General features: G+C 35.6%; 1 protein-coding gene across 4 annotated transcripts; it reads right to left on the bottom strand.

Annotated features, from left to right (window-relative positions):
* Positions 1 to 1,785: 1,785 nt before the first annotated feature.
* On the bottom strand, positions 1,786 to 8,905 carry LOC148873803 (glutamate synthase 1 [NADH], chloroplastic-like). Of its 4 annotated transcripts, none has more exons than XR_016112603.1 (5): positions 8,594 to 8,905; positions 8,282 to 8,489; positions 8,108 to 8,184; positions 5,166 to 5,831; positions 1,786 to 2,192 (listed from the first exon to the last, which is right to left on the bottom strand). XR_016112603.1 is itself a non-coding variant. In XM_088983130.1 (4 exons), the coding sequence occupies exons 3-4, from the start codon at positions 5,655 to 5,657 to the stop codon at positions 2,014 to 2,016; spliced, it is 270 nt and encodes an 89-aa protein (XP_088839256.1). In that variant the 5' UTR covers positions 5,658 to 5,831; positions 8,108 to 8,184; positions 8,282 to 8,541; the 3' UTR covers positions 1,786 to 2,013. The 4 variants fall into 4 exon arrangements, 1 of the variants encoding a protein (XP_088839256.1); XR_016112606.1 differs by having other exon boundaries at positions 8,603 to 8,711; XR_016112602.1 differs by lacking the exon at positions 8,594 to 8,905 and having other exon boundaries at positions 8,282 to 8,551.
* Positions 8,906 to 22,877: the final 13,972 nt, after the last annotated feature.

Below are 22,877 nucleotides of genomic sequence, written 5' to 3'. Positions count from 1 at the left end.
GATAGGGCCTTAACCCTATCCACTCAGAGAGTCCAGATCTAAATGTGATTTGGATCTGGAAACCTCCTAATAAGATTAGGAGAAGGTTGATCCAATCTGCAGATAAGATAAGGGTTTATCCTTATCACCTAAAGAGATGTTTTGATCCAAATAAGATTTGGATCAGCAACTCCTAATTGGATTAGGAGCTTATCCTTTGAGAATACAAATAAGGAGGGGGCGGCAGCCTTTAGAGAAGACATACTCACATCCTCTTCAGAGCTGAAATCACAGAAGAAAGATTTATGCAATCCCTGCAAAGATCTTTCTTGCCGCTTCCTTCCTGCAGCCGCCAGACATCCAGTTGGATCTCCAGTTGTGGGAGAAGTCAAGGTTCGATCTTGACATCAGTTCTTTGAGAATGAATTGATAGGAAGCTGTGCTCACGTGTCATTCTGTTGTTTCTTGCGAAGGACAGAATTCTTGGAGAAGAATACTGTTGATTCTGCTCCATCCTGCACTGCGTCATCTTCAGTGGGAGCAGTCTTTGGATCCTTCCTTGGACATGAACACCTTCGTTAGGAGATACTATTTCTCCGTATCAGGTATAATCCTCTCCTACTCCTTTTGGTTCAGATCTGGTTCAGTTTATGGTTCAAGATTGATCCTTGAAAATATGATTTTCTAAATAGGGAATGCGATTCCCAGTTGAAAGGGAGAGAAAAATTTTTGAAATTCACCCCTTTATTCCGCAAGTTTTGGGCGTCCATACGATGGATCTCTCATCCCTTCACCATGGACTCTTAGGAATGTGACAAGGGAAGTGGAACATTAATGCAGTATAGTTGATTAACTGAATCTAGCTGAAATTGAAGCAAAGACTGCTCTCACAAAACTTTTCACAAGCTCTTTGAATCAAGATTGCTTATTTGCTTCAAAGCTACTAACCCCACAAAAATGATAGAATAAATTAAAAAAAAAATCGCAAATAAGCTAACCTTTAGAGACCCTTTTAATGTTCTAAATATATTAAAGAAAAGAGAGACCACGAACACATTATAGTATGCCACAGAACATGTACAGAAATTCATTAGATATTAAATCCAAATAACCCTAAAATCATGCATATCAATGGAGACCACACTATCAAGAACTGTCAGCCCCAGAATAGGTGCTAACCCCAAAAGACCTTTTCTTAACAATTCCGCCCAGAATAGCCTTTCCCTCAATATCCCTGTTTAGCTAAAGTATCTGCTAGACCATTGGATGATTTTATAGTCCATTTGGAAGAAGCCCCAATCTCCTTTGTTATGTTGGTGATCTCCCTTTATAGCAGTCTATAAATCCAAGCTCCCAAGCTGTCCGATTTCAACCAAATAATGAGCATTTTAGAGTCTCCTTCTACCTCTATTTACATTTCTACATTCAAATCACTCTAAGAACAGATAGTCCATCCAAATTTATTACATTTCTACCTCTGCTAGTATAAATTTATTACGGACAGACTAAGTCCAATCCAATCTAATAAATCTTTTGGACCAGATTGGTCCAATCCATTATGTCTTGTTGGTCTGTCCAATCCATCCAAATTGATTTTGGGCTGGACGGGGTCCAATCCAAAACCGGTCCATTGACACCCTTACCTAGGAGGGCTGAGTTAAAGATTTAAGGGTCCAATTGCTTCATAGTTGGAATTGGATTCGAAATCAGAATCAAAATATTTTGGAATTGGAATCAGAATGGTCTATTCCCATAGTTTGTTTTGTCAACATTCATCTAAACTAGAATGAAATACAAAAATCAATATAAATGCAATTTAAAAGATCAATTTTCCATTCAAAATATTTTTCTACCGAAAAATTTAATACATTTGAATCACAAATTAATATACATCTTAGTTTAAAATTGATAAATTAATCATTAATACAAATTTCATCATCCATTCTCAAAACTCAAAACACTTGCGGTTTGTTGCCTCCTCTCAAAGTTATCTAAGTGGTTGCCTTGCTTTATGTTCTTTGATTGAATCCTCTCTCAAATGGATGCAAAGATGAACCATGGCTCCGTAAGAGCTGAGAAGTATTCATACAAGGCCTTTCTATCTGGATCCATATTCTGGTCGTTTTGCCATGCTTCAGGTATCATCATCATTACAGCTTCAGGGAGACTTCTCCCATCACGAACAAGAAGCTCAAGGACACCATCAAAAACTCCTGCAAGAACCACAGAGAAAATTAAGCTTACCTATCTACAAGAACTGCCCTTCTTCCTCCATATACTCTTGGGAAATACACACGTGTAGCATATGAGCATGCATATTAGTAACCTGCCTGTCAGTTAGTAATTTGGCCTCACCTTTACAGCATTGTGATGAAATGAGTTGCTAATAAAGGGAGTTGTCCTGCTACTGTGCAACTCCAAAGTAAAAGGGGAATATTGAGAGAAAATCAATGAAGGTCAGCTTTACGTGTTAGCTCTTTTCAGCTATCATTATGCATGGATTTGATGTTCTCAGAAATGGAAAAGGAAATTCCAGGCAAAACTTACTAATGCAAATGATCCACTTTGATCTCAAATTTCACTGTTCAAAGATGTCAATTCATCTCCTAACAGGACAATTCCATTACAATTTTCAATCTGCCCAAACAAGTTTTGTGCATGATCCACAAATTCTGAACTCTCCTGAACCTGCCGAAGCAAAACCATTACAGTAAACAATGAATCGTGGCAGTTTACATCAAACCTTAGGGGAAGTTTGGAATAGCTGAAGTGGCTGAATTGAATGACTTGTTGCTCTGTCTTACAATGAACAAGTTATTAAGGAGGTTGTGAGCTCCTTAATGGCTGAAGCTGAAGTTGGATTGACTGCTGTACCCTCGAGTATTTTGTCATTTAAATATTTTCTTTACTAGACTGAATAGAAGGTGAAAGAGACAGTCATGGGATCTACCTTGGCATTTGGTGGAGCCCAGGAATGGACTATTGGACCCCAAGAAATGTTACCATTCTAAACTGAATGATTGAAAGAAAGAAGCTAAGGAAAATGGTTTAGAGGGTGATTGAAGGGAGAATGACAGGTTCATTGCATTCATGGATTTGGGTTTTGGGATAGAGAGGATGACAGCTTGAATGGGCCACACAATGCCCACAAGAGCATGGGCAATGTGGGTTCTCCAACCCCTCAAATTATAAATACCCATGAACCTCCAAAGCAGTTTTTTCAACTCCTTTTTCTTTGACTCCCTCTCTCTCTCTAGAATTCCTGCACAAGATAGAAAGTATGGGCCCACCTTACTAACTAAATCAATGGGTCATATTCCCAATTTAGATTTGAATCTCACGTATGTGTCCAATGTGGGGCTTGGTTCATATAGTAAGCTTCAAGAACCCCCCAACTATGACTACAATGTGCAAGTCCAAGAACCCCCCAACCCCGCAGCAGTAGCACTAGGTATTTATCACTGTAAAGAATATTATCAAATGCAAAGACTTATCTTATCAGGACATTTACTATGAGGTTAGCAAAACCAGGGACCTCTGTTCCATATACAAAGCATTTAGTTTACAACTCTGTGATTCACTTGAATTTTCTAGTCTAATTTTACCAGATTTTGTATGTCTCTTATAGCCTAATTCTGGTGCTATTAATCTCTATCACCTTAGAAATCCGAACTTTGCAGGTGTGTGTAGAGGAACCAACATGGAATTTCAACAATATTCAAGTCACCGTTGGGCCTTTGTTTTGCCATTATCCATGATATGTCTGCAACATCTTTCAAAGTCTGCTAACTTGATTTTCTGGATTTAAAGAGTGAGCTTGCTGCTATTTTTCTCTAAAATCAAATAGATTATTGCCTGATGGGAATGACACTCTCTCCAAAGTTGATGTATTCTTATAGTGCTGACCAAAGCCAACTGAAAGGAGGGAACATAGAATAGGCCTATTGTAGTACCAATTGTAGATGTGTGCATTCCTCTTGATCAAAATAAATGTTTCTACAACTGACTGGGAAGGGCATGAGAATGAACCAAAAAATTCCACCACTCCCTCCTAAAAACAAAGCACCAAACTTTCCTTTCCCACAAATCATTTTAACTGTCTTCAAACTGATTCATTTAAACTAATAAAAAATCAACTTAAAAAGTATAAGAAATTTTGATCTTTGACTCAACCCTGTAAAGATATCCCTATTTCACCTACTTTATGAGAAACGGTTTATTGTAGATTTTTTTTTTTTAATGTCCACTGTCTTTTTGCAGATTAGAAGGGAAAGTTTGATGAATTGGTTGAGGACAAGGGTGTCAAGATTCTAATTGATCCAAAGGCACTGATGCATGTAATAGGGACTAAAATGGATTTTGTAGATGACAACCTAGCTAGACCAGATCTGGGCATGAATCCTCACATATTTGACCAACTTGCTATCCGGAATCTTCAGAGTTCAGACTTTATAGACTTTATAAGGTACCTTCAAATAAAAGTTAGAAACTTGTTACCTAGAAAATCTTCACTGGCAAACATTTAGCACTGTCACTTTGTCTGAATCTACCATTATGAACAACAAGGTCATTCAATAGACAAAACAAAATGAGCTTTATATTATACGCTAAACAAGTAATTCAATCTCCTCAAAATTTCAAATTTGTGCATACATATCCCAATAAGTAATTGAAATTTTCTTCACTTAAATGGCATTCATGAATTGAAACTGAGCATAAATATAAGAGTACAAGTCAAGCAAATGACAAGACGGCATCCATATCTTCATAAGTAGTTCGTAGATTGCTTTTGTTATTATTTATCAAAGAGATAAAATAATTAAAACATGTCATAAAATGCTAATTAATCAAATAAGAAATTCTAATATTCTATTCCTATGGTAGGTAGATGCCGAAGAAGAAGAAGAAGAAGAAGAAGAAGAAGTGGCCTGAACTATAAAGTCAAACACTGTAGTGTAATACTTTATCATGCACCATGAATCAAAAAGGAAGCTCTCACCACAAATTAAAAGATGCATGGTAGAGAAATTATTTTTCTGGTTACAGGACACCATTAATACGATGCTGTTTCCAGGAAAGCAACAAGATACTAGAAAATGGAGGAATGACCACTTAACACTAGAAAACAACCATTGATTTTTTCAAAGAAGAAAAAAAACCTGAAAATCAGAGAAAGGGATTTTTACCTCAATCAAATGCCGCCGATGTGTGAATCAGATACTTGCCAAATGCTGATGTGCGACTGCGTGTGAGAGATATTGAGATAGAGAGCGAGTGAGAGCGAGAGAACGAATGAGAGAGAGAGAGAGAGAGAGAGAGTCGACTGAGATAGAGAGCGAGAGAGAGAGAGAGAGAACTAAGAGGAGAGACGAGTCAACTGAGATAGAGAGTGAGAGAGAGAGAGAGGAATGAGAGAGAGACGAATGGATGGGAAGGAAGATGCGGGGGAGGAAAAGATCAGACAGCGCCTTTCCTCACACGCCATTTTTTTTTCATTTATACTTTTATGCTATACCGACGGAAATAACCGTCTGTAAAAATAGTTGTCGGTATATGCAAATTTTCTTGTAGTGATCCAGCCATTCACCTTGCATAATGGAAGTTCTTGAAACACTCGGACTCTTTTGTTGCAATTCAAGATTTCTTTCTCTGATGGCTGCTTCCAGAATCTGAACCATTTTTGCTTTATATAGAGGCTTATTGACCACCAGAAATGCCCTTTCTTTCGGAGCTCCATCTTAACAGCATTAGAGGTTTCATGGTTTAGTATCCAGGAAAACTTTGCTTTACTACGAAATTAATCAAGAAACTTTAGCTGCTCTTTCCATACTACAACTAAGTGCAAGCAACACCTGCATTCACAATTTAAATGTATATTACAAATTAAGAATGTAGATAACACAACCAATAAGAAGATAAAGGAAGAGAAAGAAACAATATAAGCAATAAGTGCTAGGGTGGTGATTTTGCAATGGAGAAAGAACATCTATAAAGCAATAAGTACCTAGAGATGAAAGAATCAACACCTTCACAAGTTTGGAGTCAGCACCAAACATATTACTAGAGAAACACCATCTAAGGAAATAATCACTTCTATGGTACACTAAATGGTATCATAGAAGTGGTAACCAATCAACTGGCATTCATCTCAAGAAGAGAGCAACTCTGGAAATCCTATACTTGATATGCAACAATCTAGGCATGTGTCTTATTGTAGGACCCTCCACCATTCTGTTACCTGACTTCCTTCTTAAGTAACCATCTCTCTCTCTAAGACACAGACAGACACAGAAGCTAGGTATTATGTGGACCACTTAATTCTGAACAGATCACCATAGCTTAGTTATCTAGTTTGCTAAAGATAAGCACAACTTGTTAGGTTTGACCCATGTGATGTCTGGAATACATGGCATATCCTGCCAAACTTCTCATCAATTCTGACTCAAGTTTGAATCTCAGTAACCTAAACTGTCCTAGGGGGTACAGCCTATGCAAAATCCACTGTTCCTAGAAGTTCGGAGTTAATGCAGTTCATATTATCAAAGAAAACTTCAAGTTTATTACATGCCTCTAGTATATAAACAGAAAAGCTTTAAATTATTCTTATAATATAATGCTTGGTAAAATCAAAAGGCTTCCTTGAATCATAGGCTGTTCTATGATTCAAAAAGCTTTAAGAATGAGGAGAAGGCGTGTCCTAATAAGATGGAATCTTCTGCTTCCTTGAATCATAGGTTGCAGAACAAGGAGCCAAAAAACAAAAAATCTGAGAAGACAAAAATGGTGCCATCTAACAGAAGAAAACCAATAGAGAAAGACCATGTGAAATGTGAAGTTGGATCAAGATCTCGGGATTGGGCAAAATCAACCTCTATAAAGTTGATAAAGCCTGAAAGTGAGCTGACCATCACAAATGTTTGTTTATTGGTTATCAGGACTTGGAAAATGTTTGATTGCTAAATTTTCAAGGCTTTGAAAATTGATCCAATACCAATATTTGCAGTACATTAAGAGTGACTTCTAAAAAGAAGTATGACTGGGAAATTCTCTTTCAAATACAACAGAGTTATAATAATGGTGCAGTTCCTGCCAAAACAATAATCTTGGCTTGGGATTATGGCTTTTAGGGAAATGCTCAAGCTTGTCTGGAGCCTACAGTGCCAAGCTCATGTATAGCTTATTTAAAGCTCCACTTATGCTTGGTTCAGTTACCATTCAGCATAACTTGCTTACTGAAGGGGAAAGGATATAAAACCATATCCTAATATATGGTTATATATATCCTTAATGAGTTGAGGTTTGAATGAGCCCGTCCCACTCTTGCTCAACTCAGGCTCTTCTAGCAAAAAAATGCCAGGTCTTGGCAAAACATGAAGGAGCTGATCTGGCTAAGGTCATATTCAGCCCCAGCTTGACTCCCCAAGTTTTTTGGGCCATGGCTAATCTAAGGATGGCATACAGTAATTGATGGACATGAGAATGGTCTTGAGTTGGGGACATTGTGCATACAGTAATTGATGGAATGGTCTTGAGTTTTTTTAAAGATCAAATGCATTTCATTGATAGAGAACATATTGACGGTATTCCTATACTAGAGCTGAGAACCTGAGAAGAAGAGCCATAATTATCAAAGATAACAATATAGCAAGTGTTATCTGTACAAGATGATACTAGCTAACTGGCATATCCTTCAACAATACAAAGAATTTCTCACTACCCGATAGATGGACATGAGAACTTTTCATTCTTCAAGGGAACAAATTTGCTCTGAAAAAAATTTATAATACGTTTTTTGGCCTAAAGATCAGTGACTAATTCATTCTTAAGAAGTTTTGCCCTTTGATATCAGGTTCAAACAGTTTTAGCTGAATAAATGGGCACTTAAATTATTCAGTATTTGATCATGACAAGTTTCATCCTGAAGGGTATAGGTACTAATGAATTTCTGTTCTGTAAACTTATTGCACATTAACAAAGTATGAATTGAAGTTTGACAACCGCATGAAATTGACATTAAACGAGAAATGGAATTCATTTCCAAGCTGCCAAAAAGCAATCCTATGAATCAAGAATCAACCTACAAATATACATGTATTCCAAGTTTCTTTTTCATTAATTCCACCAATACCTCTTTGTGTAGATCCCTGCTGCAAGTTCTGTCACTCCAGCACTTATTCTGGTCTGTCAATATGACCCGCAAGCCACCTACAAGAAAACAAGACCCATCATTCCCACTCCAACATATACACAAATGTAGAGAAGAGGGATCTAATAATAGTGTCTAGCGAATGAGAAAACAAACCTAGAAATGTGTTTGCCGTTGCCGGTTGGTGTCGTCCATGGAGAACATAAAGAAAATCAAATATGATATCGAATATAGAGAGAAGGAGAGAAAGAGAGAGAGGAGATAGAGATTTATCGGTGGTTAGATGCCGCCGCTAGTTTCGTCCTCACCGGTGGTGTGAAGTTTGAGTAAGAGAGAGAAAGAGACGACTGTGGGAGAGATTCATCTGAGGAGGAAGAACCAACGGAAAGACGTTAAATGTCTTTATTATTTGAAATGAATTTCTTTTTTTGAAATGTGATTTTAATTGTTGTTTTTGAAACCAGTTACCTGCGATACCTTGTATTCATCGAAACAGAAAATCGAAGGTGATTGGTCCATCTCATGCGATCATGCGATATGTTCCATATCATAGATTTTCCCTTTTTCAAGATCGGTATCTACAAGCAAGCATGCACCGACAAAAATTAATTGCACTCGACACATTAAATTTAAATAAGGTGATATCCAATCACGACTTCACGAGGTTTCGATTGGTCATTGGTCAAAGTCTTTCATAGTTTGGTAGAATTTTTCCTTGAAAAAAACCACCTGATTCATTATCTCCTTTATGATGCCTGTCGGTTGGTTCATCGGTTGATTATATTAAAACACAAGTTGTTTACCTTTTATAACCCTAAGGACTTTACCTTTTTAAATTTGACTAGTGAATGACTCCGTAGTAATTACGGGGAATAGTAATGTTAAATTATATTATGGAATTTGTTAATTTTATATTTATTAATATTTTAAATAATTGTTAAAATTTTAAAAATACTTATTTCAAAAATATCTTTATAATAATTATTAGAATATGGATAATTTTCTTTTGTTATGAATTATGATACATGTAAAGGGTTAATGATTAAATGATTGATAGAATGTAGGCAAAAGTGGTTGTAAAGAAACATTTTTGCATTTTCTACAATTTTTTTAGGAATGAATTGAAAATGGTGATAGTGGATTGTGGGCTTTACCATCAATTTCTCAGAAAATGCCACGTGTCTAGATTTTCAGAAAAATGAGAAAGCCATGTGTCTGAATAGTGGGGAGTTATAGCTTGATAGTGGGTTGTGGGTTTTAATAGGAATTTCTCAAAAATTGCCACGTTCACGTATCTAACTTTTTAAAAAATGAGAAGGCCACTTGTATGAATGGTGGGGACATAGTCTAAAAGCCTTCCCTCAATGGAATTGGGGATAGATATTGCTTTGGTGGAACGAGGATGGGGATAGGGATTAATAAAGATCCTTGATTATGGATGGAATTGAGAATGGGGAGTGAAGTCCCTGCCTCAATGAAAGATAACTTTTATCTCTAATGAGATCAGGGTTAAGGATAGGGATTTATTTTAAAATCGAGATCGGAATAAAAATTTATTTTGGGGATAGGGAATATTATCTCATTGCCATTCCTAACAATAGATAATGGGGTTGAGGTTGGTGGGTTTTTTTTTTTTTTTTAATTTGGGGGCTAAAAGTTAATAAACATGGATGGGTGCCGAAATATAAGTGGGGATTGTGGAAATTTAGTGGAGAACACTTAGACAGTGTTTGGTTTGAAGGAAAAGGTAGGGAAAGGAAGGAAAAGGTAGGGAAACCTTTACAAACCTTGTATAAGTTTCCCTGTCTTTCCCTTCCTTTCCCTACCTTTTCCTTCAAACCAAACATTACCTTAATGCACTCTCTTCTCTTAAACGTTACCCGACCTCCAACCCAAAAGCTGAAATATACTAAAACGTACATGTTAAGGATCGGGGTTGCTATATGCATCTTCCTGTTGTTGAATACCGATTGGTTGACATCTTTGTCTTAACTTTGATTTTCTTATGAGCAACCTACCTAAGAGCCCATTTCTTGATCCTTCAACCCTTTCAACATGATCCTTATTATTTAACCTTGGCTTTCCAGGAAATTACATGATGGGTCTCCTTTTTAGATAAATCCTTTTATCTTTTTCTCTTTTGTTTTGAAATTTTGTTTTTTTGCTAGAAGATGAAAAATGAATTATTCTCTTTCAATTGGGAAAATTATGCCATATAATTTTTTGTATACTGTTCAATATGTTTTAGTTTTACAGTATTGGTTGTGTTTGGTACCATTAGTTATTTCTACTTGAAACTTTTTTTTTTATTTAATTAATACAAATTGGTGAGAGAGATGTATTTTTCCAAGACATGTGAGAATTACTTCAGCTAGAATGATTAGACTATTCACCGGCTTGAGCAAGAAACACCAATTTATTGTTTCTAGACTCTCACATGCATCTTTAAATGAATGCCTATTTCAACCATAAATAGCATCAAATAATAGTTGTATGCCAATTTATATTTGATCAACCCAGAACATTTCACATAGAAACAACAGTGATACCAAACACAACCATTATCATATCAATAATAAAGTTGTTGATAGAGACTCTTGTCAAACTTTATTGACACTTAAAAAGCAGATAGACATTTAAGAGAGAGAGAGAGGTATATGTTTGGCATCGATGCTGCAGATGCAGCACCGTTTTCTCTGATGTGTGGGTTGGAAGCACCATTTTCTAAGAAAATGGTGTCTTTTTTTTCTTTGGAATCATTGCTGCCAGGTAGGACGTTTCCTGGAGCAACAACAATGCTTTTTGTTTGGTACCAATACGCCAAGAAATGTTTTCAGCACGGGTACCTATCATCCGGTGCCACATCATTGCCACCTCACATTCATGTTGGCAGCAATGAGTTGCAGATCCAAGAAACACCAAATTTGGTGTTGCTCCAAGCCATGCCTTCCCGATTTCTAAGGCGTGTCTTAGAGCACCATTTTTATGGAAAAACAGTTCTAAACAAACGCCTGTTTCCTAAAGCGCATTTTTCTCCGATGTGGCACTGATGTGACACCGTTTTCTGAAGCAACGACAATGATACCAAATAGATGCTATATATATCTTATCTCATATACTAAAAGTCTGAATAGAGTGGGTCACTTTTTTCTCCTTTTTGAATTCTTCTTTTATTAATTCACATTATTTTAGAAATAATCAATCACGATAATAGGTGTAATTGGGCTGTGTCGGGTTGTGTCAAGCCAGCATGACCCACTTTTGTGGGCCGTTTCATGTGGCATGTAGGTCTAGGCCGGTCATGCCTGCCTGGTCTAGAACCCCTCAAAGGTCAGACCCATGATGGTTGATGGCCTATAATATGAGCCCAAGCGGGCCCATGCAATGTCAGGCCGTGTTGTGAACTTGAGCGGGCATGGGTCCTTTTTATTTATTCTATCAATTTTCTTTTTTTTTTTTTGCTATGTAAAAATGACAATAAATGGAAAAAATAAAAATTTAAGAAAAAACACTTAACAAAATACAAAATATACAACAAATTAAAAAGCCAATTTCAAATTTTTTATTTCATTTGAATTTAATGAATACAAAGTAAAAAATATAAATCGAAAACAAAAATTATAATGAAATTGGAATAAAATATAAAAATGTTATACAATTATTGGAACAAAAATTACAATAATTTAAAAAAATGTTATACAATTATTGAGTACACAAAAGAATATTGACTTCATTATTTTCTTTACTTTCAACTCTTCAAGTTCCAACTCCAACATCTCCTTGCTCTTGATTAGTTGATTTATGCATTTAGTGAAATATTAGGTGAAGTGTCATGCCCTCCTTGATCTTGTAGTTTATCTTCAGTATCCAGCTAATCTTTCAAGCATATATACATCTATAGGCTTTCATCATTATGCCACTTTTGTTGTCGTCTAATACCCTATTACCTGCACTAAAACAAGACTTCAATGGAACTATCAACACCAAAGAGGTTAGTCAATGATCAAAATTTCATCATGTATCAACCCATATCGGTCAATACGTATTGTATGCCTTCCTGATACGCCCCTATAAGGGGTGTTTCGGGTTAGTGAGTGGTTCAGGGGGTAGACCGGCCTTAAATCAGCCCCTTTGAACAAGTTTCAAAAAAATAATAAATAAATAAATAAACAATACTGATACAGTATCGACCTTGTATCAATACTTTGAACCTTGGGGTTAGTAGATCACATACCATGGCGGCAAGAACTGGATAATTTTTTCCATGCTCATTCCACCAGGCTAAAATATAACTATTTAATTCCTTAGAGTTAAGGGAATTTGTTAAGTTATTCAAACTAGATTGTAAATAAAAATTAAGTTTAGTAAATGAAATGATGATGACGTGATAGTTGATTTTTGCCTTTTTTTACTTATTAAGCACCAAACTCTATCTCTTCTACTACTAAAACTAGAGATCTTAGTAATAGAGGTTGTACAAGTTCTTCTATATCCTAATAATTGTTTTATCAAAAAACATCCTAATAATTGAGATTCATATGCCCTATACATTTTAAATAATAGATTATCAATTTCTTCATTTTCTATTCCAATTTCACTTTTTATATTTTTATAATAAGATTCAAGTAAAATGTCTAAATTGTTTTTTCTAATCATAGGATCGAATGTTGTTGCTAAGCAATATAGAGGAGAAATAATTTCTTAATATCTTTAAAATTTAGTTTCCATTACATCAATAATAATTTGAAATTTAAAATTTTATTTCTATATTTTTGAAAAAAAATCACTAATTACACATAATTGATTAACTAAAACAAAAAAGTTAGGTAATAAACATCAGAAAATTCATTAGTTGTATCATAAAAATTAGTAAGAATATCTTTGTATGAAATACAACTCTCTAACATAGAATAGGTGGAATTCGACCTATGTTGAACATCTAATACAAATTTCTATATTTTAGAACATATTTTTGACATAAATATTTAAATTCTTATTTTCTTGTATCATAATTTCTGATATACATAATACAATTTCTAATTTTAGAAATATGATGAGAAACTATATTTAAAGAATCTTTAACACATAAATTTAAGATGTGGCATGCATGAACAAGGATGAGCCAAGGTTTTTAAAATTGAAATGGACAACAAACCATTCAGGAGTCCGGTTCCCGAGTTGAACAATCTAACCGTTCGAACCAAACGGATGGCCCATTTTGACAAAAAAAAAATTAGAAAAATAGAAAACAACTAAAAACTGTTTGATGGTTTGAACGGTTCGACCGCCCAGGTCAGCGTTATGCTAACCAATTCAACGATTTTTTGCCCAAAAGATAGTTCTAGGGTAAAACAAAACCGATAAGGTGAAAGATCCAAGTTTTCCGATCCAACCGTCCGGTCCAATCCAGTTTTGGAAACATTGGCATTAGCTGAACACAATGACTATTCAGCAGGCTGTGGAACCAATGATAATGTTTTGCATCAGTAATAAAATACATGGGACCCGCACACAAATATAACTTATTGATGAATCATTATTACTGGTATTATTAAAACTAATAAAAAACTTTATTTTCAATACATAATTAGGTAAAGTATTTAATATACTTACAACAATTGTTGGACCAATATGTGGCCATTCAAGTTTCGCAAAACAACAAATTCTTTTTTATAAAAGTCAATCTTCATCAATAAAATTCCTCGTAAGACAAATATAGCTTATATTATATTTGGAAGTCCAAATATTGTATGTGAGTGCAATTTTAGAATTAAGAGTTGACAAAGTAGAAATTAAATTTTGTTCGTATGAACAAAAATTTTTTAAAGCATTTGCTCCTAGAAACTTTTTTAAATTTGGGATTTATTGATTGTTGTAAAAATCATTTTAGCCTAGGGTATTTAGCTAGTAAAAATGGTTGCTCAACATGTATAAAATATTTATCTAATTGTTGTCTCATTTTATTCTTGATAATATTCAAAATTACCAAAAACAATCACGCTCAACTTGTGATTGATTTTGATTATCTTTATTTTTTAGATAAGTGGCTCAGTACCACCCTTAGTGTTATAACTAAAATCACTCTTACATCTCATGCAAATAATATTTTGTCCCTTTCCCTCAAGAGTTTTTATAGTAATTTCTCATACTTAGCTGAACTTTTTATTTCCCCTAGTACTGCAGCTACTGCTATTAGGGATGGCTCTAACAACAACATCAACTATAGAACCATTAGCATCCATATCGGTGTTGTCGTACTATGACCATACATCCTCAAAGTTGAACATGTTCGGAAAGAGATTTTGAGAGGAATTAGCCATTTTTACAAAAAATAGTATTAAGACTCTAAAAAATGAAAAGTAATTACAACTTACATAGTCTAGCAGTTCAAAATCCCAACTTGATTTCAATTGACGAAGCTTCAAAGACTTCTAAATTGCTAACTTGAGATACTTGAGTATACGTTTTTCATGTTAAAACTTGAATAAAGTTGAAAAAAAAGGCTAGGGATCAAGAGATTAAGAGAGTTTGTGAGAGAATATGAATGTATGACTGTATGAGAGAATATATGAAAGTATGTGGGTATATTGAGAGTATGAGAATGTATGAGAATTAGTGTGATGAGAATGAGGGAGAGTATTATAGGAGTTGGAATTAATTCAATTGACCAAAATAACCTTAAAATAGTCATTTTATAGTTATTGGGAGGGGTATTTTGGTCTTTTAAAAAGCTAATTATCACTTTACCAAAGTGCCTCACAAACTAGCTATTCTATAGCTATTGGGGATATTATTGTCATTTCCTCCCTAAAGCCAAAATATACAAATACCCTTCCAAACTAACTATATATAACAATTAAGGGGTATGTATGTATAAAACCCTCCAAAAAGCAAAAACTAGCCGTTGGGAACCCCAACAACTATATTCTTAATAGGCTAGCGAACTGGCTTCGTGTAGTGTTTTGTCAGTGGGCTGGGTTGTAGGCCATGCCAATATGACCCACTTTGTTGTGTTATGTTTTATTGTGTTATGTTGTGCTAACCTGTATGCCTCAAAAATGAAGCTTGCCATGGCCCAATGGTATAGACTAGCCACGATACAACCCGATTTTTATAGTGATTGAGTTGTGCCAGCATGCGAGCAACTCAACCCACTTTACAGCTCTAATCACAACCACCGACCATTTGGAAATAACCAATCATGATCAACGTCTAAAGCCTTTTGTCCGCTACTCCCTTTTCACCGCTCTTTTTCATGGGTGGATATTAAGTCTATTTTTGTTACCACTCATTTTTTTCATAAATATATTTTGTTATCACTCTTATCATAAGGGATGGCAATTTTTCTCATCACTGCCGAGTACCCGACATGGGGTCAGGGATGGGGAATGAAGTCATTGCCCTACCTTAACCCCGATTATATATACTAAATATAATATATATATATATATATGATATTATTTATATATCAAAATATGTTTAAAATATTATTTATATTTTATTTTTTTTTATTTTAATTACATTTATTTTCAAAAAAAACTTTTAATTAAAAAATTTTTGGGATTTGGGTCCTCGTGGGAAACTATCCTCCGCAGGGATTGTAGATAAAAGACAAATTTTATCCCCAATGGGGATCAAGATCAGGGATGGGGGTTTTATCTTTAAACCAGGGCCAGGAACGGGGAATATGATCCCCGCCGGGTTTCCATTCCTTCTTATCATGCACTTATTTCCTTTTTACACTAAACGTATAAAATCCTTTGTTTTAGTATACATAATCCATTTTGTTTGAGTATATGCAAGCACGTCCATGCATTGAATGGGCTAAACATTTCTATCCATTTAGTGGAATGGTTTTTCTTCTTTTTTTTTTTTTTGTTTTCTTACCTCAATTGCTATTTCAGGCCTTTCTTGTCCAGAAAATGTAAGTCCATGATTACAAAAGCTCATGCCAATTAAGGGTGTCAACAGTGTTTGAAAATTCGATTTTGAATTCAAGATTCAATATAATTGATTTGAATTCAAATAATTGGAATATCATAATCGGTCAAATTTGGATATGAGCTAATTCGATTCAATAAATATCTGAATACAACCAATCATTAATTCTAATATATGATACATAAAATATTTAAACATTTTATGTAATATATATCTAATATTTAAATTATATATTTTATATAAACAAAATATTTATTTTATATAGTATTTAATTATCCAAAATAATTAATCGATCAAATTCTAAATGAATCCAATATTTAAATATTTAATCGAATTCAAATTTGAACATTGATTTTCAATATTTATCGGATTTCAGATTTTCTAATTGAGTTCTAATTCAAATATTGCGTATCTCGATTCAATCTTGATCCATTTACCCCGTGCCCCACAGCCCATGCATCCCAGCCGTGCATTGTGAGCATCTCATGATAAGTATGGGAGATGTTCCCATGCACGCTGAACGGTGAGATGTGCATGTGGGGCTCCAATCTGAACTGCACATAACTACATATGGTCTCTTATATTTGTGAACCCATTCTACCAAGCTCATTAAACCGCAGGTTTCTATATTTCACTCTCTCTGTTTCTCTTGTGTCACCCTAAAGAAGCTCCGTACATGGGATTGTCACCTACTTTCACTTTTCTCTTATTTTGTAACGAAAACCGAAAGAGAGGAGAGAGGTATTGCTAGTTGCTAGTTGCTAGTTGCTAGATGTGGCTTTCAAAGTATTTATGCATTTTGTTTAAGAAAGACATATATAGAAAATTTAAAAATTTATTAAGGGTAAAAGAGTCTTGCTTTTCAATTTAATGGTTCCCCATGACCGAAGGTGAATTTCTTAAAACTTCAAGGATAATTTAAGTAGGTTCTGAAACTCAGGATTACATTAATTAATTACCAAAAACCTTAATGGTAGTTTAAGTAATTAACCTTATAAGAAATAGGGTAAAAGATTGGAAAGGAGAGGAATGAAATGCATCCAATATAGGGTTTAGGGGGCATTCTTTTTTTTTTTTTTTTTGGATTTTGAAAGGGAGAAAAGTTGGCCAATGGGATTTTGATTCCCATTGACCAAAAAACTCATGTTCTTTTTTCAGATTTACGTGGAGACTGGGGAAGTTTATTTTAATACCCATCTCTTAGGTGGATAAATAACTTTCCCACCTGATGGAAAGTAACCAACAATTGAATGGGACAAAAATGCCCCTTTTAGTTATGGATTTTTATGGTTAAAATGGTCATTTCCTTATTTACATGGGAAATAAAAAGGCATGGGTAAATGCACTTACCCAAGTAACTCTTTCCTAGGAAACACTTATCTAGGTAAGTGCATTACCCGGGTAAGTAACTTATCAAAAAGTGCATGGGGCCTAAGTGTTGTCTCATGCCGGTTCGAAGGATATGAAAGAAAATAAGGTAGGAACTTAATTAGATAACATAGAGAGAAAATAGCACTAGTATATATAAAGTTAATGAAACAATCACTTTGATTAATTTCCTTTTAAAATTTTCTTTTTGTATTACAGCACTGGCATATATAAAGTTACACACCTCACACCAGTCTCATAGCACTTGCAACTGTATTTCGGCAATATCTCCCCGTACTTGCATGTTATCATTTATGAGGCAACATTTCCATTACATGGTTGTAACATGCTATGAAGTTGGTACGAGGCACACTATGTGAGAACTAAATCTAATTACATAAGGAGCTTGATTGTGTTGTTCTTATTGGTATTGAGGGGACATTGCTCACTATGACCTCTCTCTCTCCTCTCTATTTACTGAAGCCTTTGCTTTGCTTGAAGGTATCAAGTTTGCCTTACAGCTTGAGATTCAATCATTTAGCATTGAAAGTGATGCTAAGATAATTATCAACTTTTTGTGTAGAGACTTTGAGAAGATCTAACCACAGGGCTATTTTTGTACTTTTACTTTTATTTATTATATAACTAATCTTTGTACTCTCCTTCCTTTGTACACTAAGGGCATATTTGTCCTTTTTATCATTTTAATATAAATTTAACTTTTAGGGTGTCAACTGACATTGAGTGTCACACCCACCAATCTGTTGTGTTCTCTCCTCTTTCTCTCTGACTTTTCGATCTGATTCTAATCTAGTATCAGAGCAGGCCACGATCTGATCTGAAAGTAACCTCTTCATAACCCCTTTCTTCTCTGCTACCTAGAGTACTCCCTAATAGTATTTGGGAGGCTCTCGAGTGGTCTTGAATCCCTTATCTAAGACTGCATTCGATTAGAACTCTATAGACACTTTTTTTGGACTATTGCACCATCAGATTTCTCTTTTTTGTTGGATTTGTAGAGGCATCAAATCATGCTAAAACTTTGGATCTAGTGTCGCCAAGCAAATCTATCGACTCTAATTGGTTTGGTTTCAATCGGATTTGATTTAGAAGGGTTTTGAGCCACTTGTGAGTTCAGCAGGCCCTTACAGTTTCCTTTTCTGGAATCGGCTGAAAGGTACTTCTTTCTTTCCTTTGTTTTGAACCCTATTCTTTGTGGTTTTCTTGCTCTTGTGATTCAATGGCATTAGAAAGGATGGAAGTTCTCCCCATTAAGTTTAATGGTATGAACTATGCACTTTGGAAATTTAATTTTCAATTTCATGTGGAGGCAAAAGGTCTCTGGGGATATCTGGATGGATCTATAGTTAAACCTGATGATTCAAACATTAAGGGTCTTAATAAGTGGGGAATTGATAATGTGAAAATTGCATCATGGATCCTAGGATTGGTTGAAACTGATATTGCAATTCCTATGAGAGGATACAGGACTGCCTATGAGTTGTATGAGTATCTCGAGAAAGTCTATCAGCAATCAAACACCTCAAGACAATACCAAATAGAAGTTGAAACTTCTCATATTATCAAGGAGAAAGAAAGGTCTAGGTGTATCATGCTGGGTTTATTAATCTTTGAACAGAGTATGAGCTTGTACACATGGGAAAAGATCCATCAGAATGTTGTGTGAAATATATGAAGTGCAGTGCTATGAGTGTAAGGAGTTCGGGCATGTTGTTTCCCATTGCAAGAAAAAGAATACATGCACCTACTGTAAGCAGTTTGGCTATATTATTGTTGAATGTCCTACTCAGCCTCAGAAAAGCAATGGATCAAATCAGAAGAAAGGAAGCTACAAGGCTTATCAGCTGGAGTATCCTCCATTACTTCTATGGCTGGCCAAAATGACACTTCAGGTGGCATGTCTGAAGAATGGATTTGACAGCACATGTCCTCGGTTATCTCTTCAGCCTTCTCTGCTATTGGTTTGTCTGGTAAGTCACTAACCTATTGTCCCTCACTGAATCATCTCTGGTATATTGACTCAGAAGCCTCCAACCATATGACAAGGGTCACACTTGGTCAGTGTCCCAAACCCCATCTTCCCAATAAACACATTGCCACTGCTAATGGTAAGAAATTAGATATACTTGGACGTGATGATCTGTATTTATCTACTTCTAAGTCATCTATGTTTCATTTACCCAAAACTTCATTTGTACCTAAGGTTACCACTAATTTAATTTTTGTTGGCCAACTTGTAGAGGAAGGTAATAATGTTCCTTCACTTCTGATGGTTGTTTGATACAAGACCGAAAAACTAAGGAGGTGAAGGGGAAGGGGCGTAGACTGGGAAGACTATTCACTTTGGAATTTGAGAAAAATAATACTACACCTGCTTCTACTTCGTGTTTGATTTCTACTACTTCTAGTTTTGAATTTGTTAATCGTAATAATGATTGGCATTTGTGGCATAAATGCCTGGGCCATCCATTCTCTAAAAAGCTTGATCAGTTATTTGCTTATGGTAGTTTACCTGTTTCTATTGTTTCCTTTAAGAATGTGAATAGATATTGCATCACTTGTGGTTTGTGTAAGAGTCATATTTTACATTTTCCTTCTCATTCTGAGCATGCAACATTTCCTTCTTATTTAATACATAGGGATGTTCGGTCATCTCCAGTTGTCTCACGACTAGGATATAAGTACTTTGTGAGCTTTATTGATAATTGCACACATTTCACTTGGGTTTATTTTCTTTGAAAGAAATCTGAAGTACACGCAGTATTTAAACACTTCCACAGCTATGTTTTTACCCAATTTGATGCTCGAATATGTATACTACGACCGGATTCAGGGGGAGAGTATATTGATGGGGATTTCCAAAATTATTTAAAACAACATGGAATTCAACCCAAAAAATCCTACCCTAGCACCCCACAACAAAATGGGGTAACAGAAAGGAAGAATGGGTATATCTTGAGTGTAGTCAAAACACTTCTACAGGATTCCCATGTACTTTCTTGGTTTTGGGTGGAGGCGGCTAGCACTGCTATGTATCTCATAAATCGTCTTCCATCATCTATTTTGAATAACTCTTCTCCTTTTCAATCCCTCTTTCACAAACCCCTAGACATATCCATGCTCAGGGTTTTTTACCATGCTTGTTTTGTCCACCTTCTACCTCATGAACGCACAAAGTTAACTACACAAGTAGCTTTATGTGCCTTTATGGGATACAGTTCTAAACATAAAGGGTTCCTTTGCTATGATCCTTCGGTTCGTCGTATTAGAACCTCTCGTAATGTAGTTTTTCTTGAAAGTGTGTCCTTCTTTGAACATATTGTAAAATTCCCAGCTCCTTCCATTTCCTTGTTGCATAATTTTGATTCTACATGTATCTCAAACATTCCTTTGTTACCTCTGCAACAACTCTAGACCTACTTCAAGAAGCAACGACCTTCTTCAGTTTCAATGCTCCCCTGCTCTGCCACTAGTTGCTGATCCAGTCACTCCAACTGCCTCAGAAAGTGTACTTGACCTTCTCCCTAAACTTACTGTTTCCACTTTACACCGTTCATCTAGAATTTCTCACCCACCAAACCTTATGGTTTTTCACCAGACCATAGCTTTTTTTCCATTGTTTTATCTACCACAGACATTCCCAAATCTTACCAGCTGGTTGTAGCAAAACCACACTGGAAAGATGCCATGGATTCTATGACTCGAGCCCTTATTGAGAATGACACCTGGGACTTGGTCAAAGCTCTACCTGAGACATCTCTCATAAGAAGTAGTTGGGTCTATTCTATAAAACTAAAATCTGATGGAAACCTAGATAGCTACAGAGCTAAGCTGGTTGCACAAGGCTACAAACAGGAATATGGGATAGAACATGAGGAGACCTTTGCTCCTCTAGCAAGGATGACTACTATACGATTTTTTATGGTTGTATCTGTAGCCAAACACTGGACAATTCATCATATGGATGTAAAGAATGCTTTTCTCCATGGGGAGTTAAAAGAGATAGTCTATATGAAGCCCCTCCTAGATATTGTACAAACCCGCAACTTGTTTATCGCCTGAAGAAGTCACTTTATGGCCTGAAACAAGCTTCTAGGGCCTGGTTTGAGAAGTTCAGATTTGTCATCACTAATGCTGGCTTTATCCGAAGTTCTTTTGATCATTCTTTATTCATCTTATGGAGAAAGTAGGGAGTAGTGATATTACTCCTCTATGTAAATGGCATTCTCATTATAGGGGATGATACAGAAGGAATTGCTAGGCTACAACAATTACTTAGTGAGTCATTTAAGATGAAGGACTTGGAGACTTTGACATATTTCTTGGGACTTAAAGTAAGTGGAAATTCTAGATGCTACTTTGTTAACCAACAAAAGTATGTGGCTGGTCTTGTCAAACTAGCAAATCTTAGTGACTCTAAGGTTGTAGATACCCCACTAGAATTGAACTTGAAACTCAGCAAAGATGACGGTTCTCTCCCTAAAGATCCTACCCTTTATCGTCAACTAGTGAGCATTTTGATATATCTCACCATGATTCAATCGGATATATCCTATGCAGTACAGATAGTAAGCTAGTTTTTGTCTTCCCCAAGACAACCTCATTTATCTACAGTTCATCGGATCATTAGATATGTGCGAGGCACCATGTCACACGGGATATTCTTCTCTTCTACATCATCTATTAGTCTTATAGCTTATGTCGATGCTAATTGGGCTGGCTGCCCTGACACTCAATAGTCCACTACTGGCTAGTGTGTATTCTTAGGCAACTCTCTTATCTCGTGGAAGTGCAAGAAACAAGCTATTGTGTCCAAATCTTCTACTAAAGTTGAATACAGGGCTATGTCTTCAGTGTGTAGTGAGATCATATGGCTTCGGGCTCTTCTATTTGAGATACTTCATGAATCACCATCGTCTGTGATCTCCTTCTTGAGGGTACCATATCTCTTCCTCATGTCTCCTCCAAGCTCCAACTAGCAAACTTGTTGACTAAAGCAATGACTCAAGCTCGTCATCTACTTATACTTTTATTTGTTGTATAACTATTATTTGTTCTCTCCTTTCTTTGTACACTAAGGACAAATTTATCCTTTTATCTTTTTAATATCGACTGACATAGAGTGTCACACCCACCAATCTGTTGTGTTTTCTCCTCTTTCTCTCTACTTTTTTATCACATTTTGTTGGAGGTAAACACAAACCCTCCATGGAGCATCCTCTCGCTCATTTTTTCTTGCAAGAGTCTTCTTTCCCACCTTCCAAATTCCTCAGTAATCTTTACGCCCAGATATTGTAACAAGGCAGCTCACATCCTTGCAAAATTCTCATTACGCTATAAGTATCCTAAAACTTGGTCCATAATCACGAACTTTCTGATTTTTGCCTTATATTTTGATGTAACTGAGGATTGGATGATTGGA

This window comes from Nelumbo lutea, chromosome 1 (assembly GCF_056320005.1).
Source record: "Nelumbo lutea isolate HS-2025 chromosome 1, American lotus-T2T, whole genome shotgun sequence".
Taxonomy (NCBI): Eukaryota; Viridiplantae; Streptophyta; class Magnoliopsida; order Proteales; family Nelumbonaceae; genus Nelumbo; species Nelumbo lutea.
The sequence above is the reverse complement of the archived record's forward strand: the minus strand, read 5'-3'. Positions and strand labels throughout refer to the sequence as shown.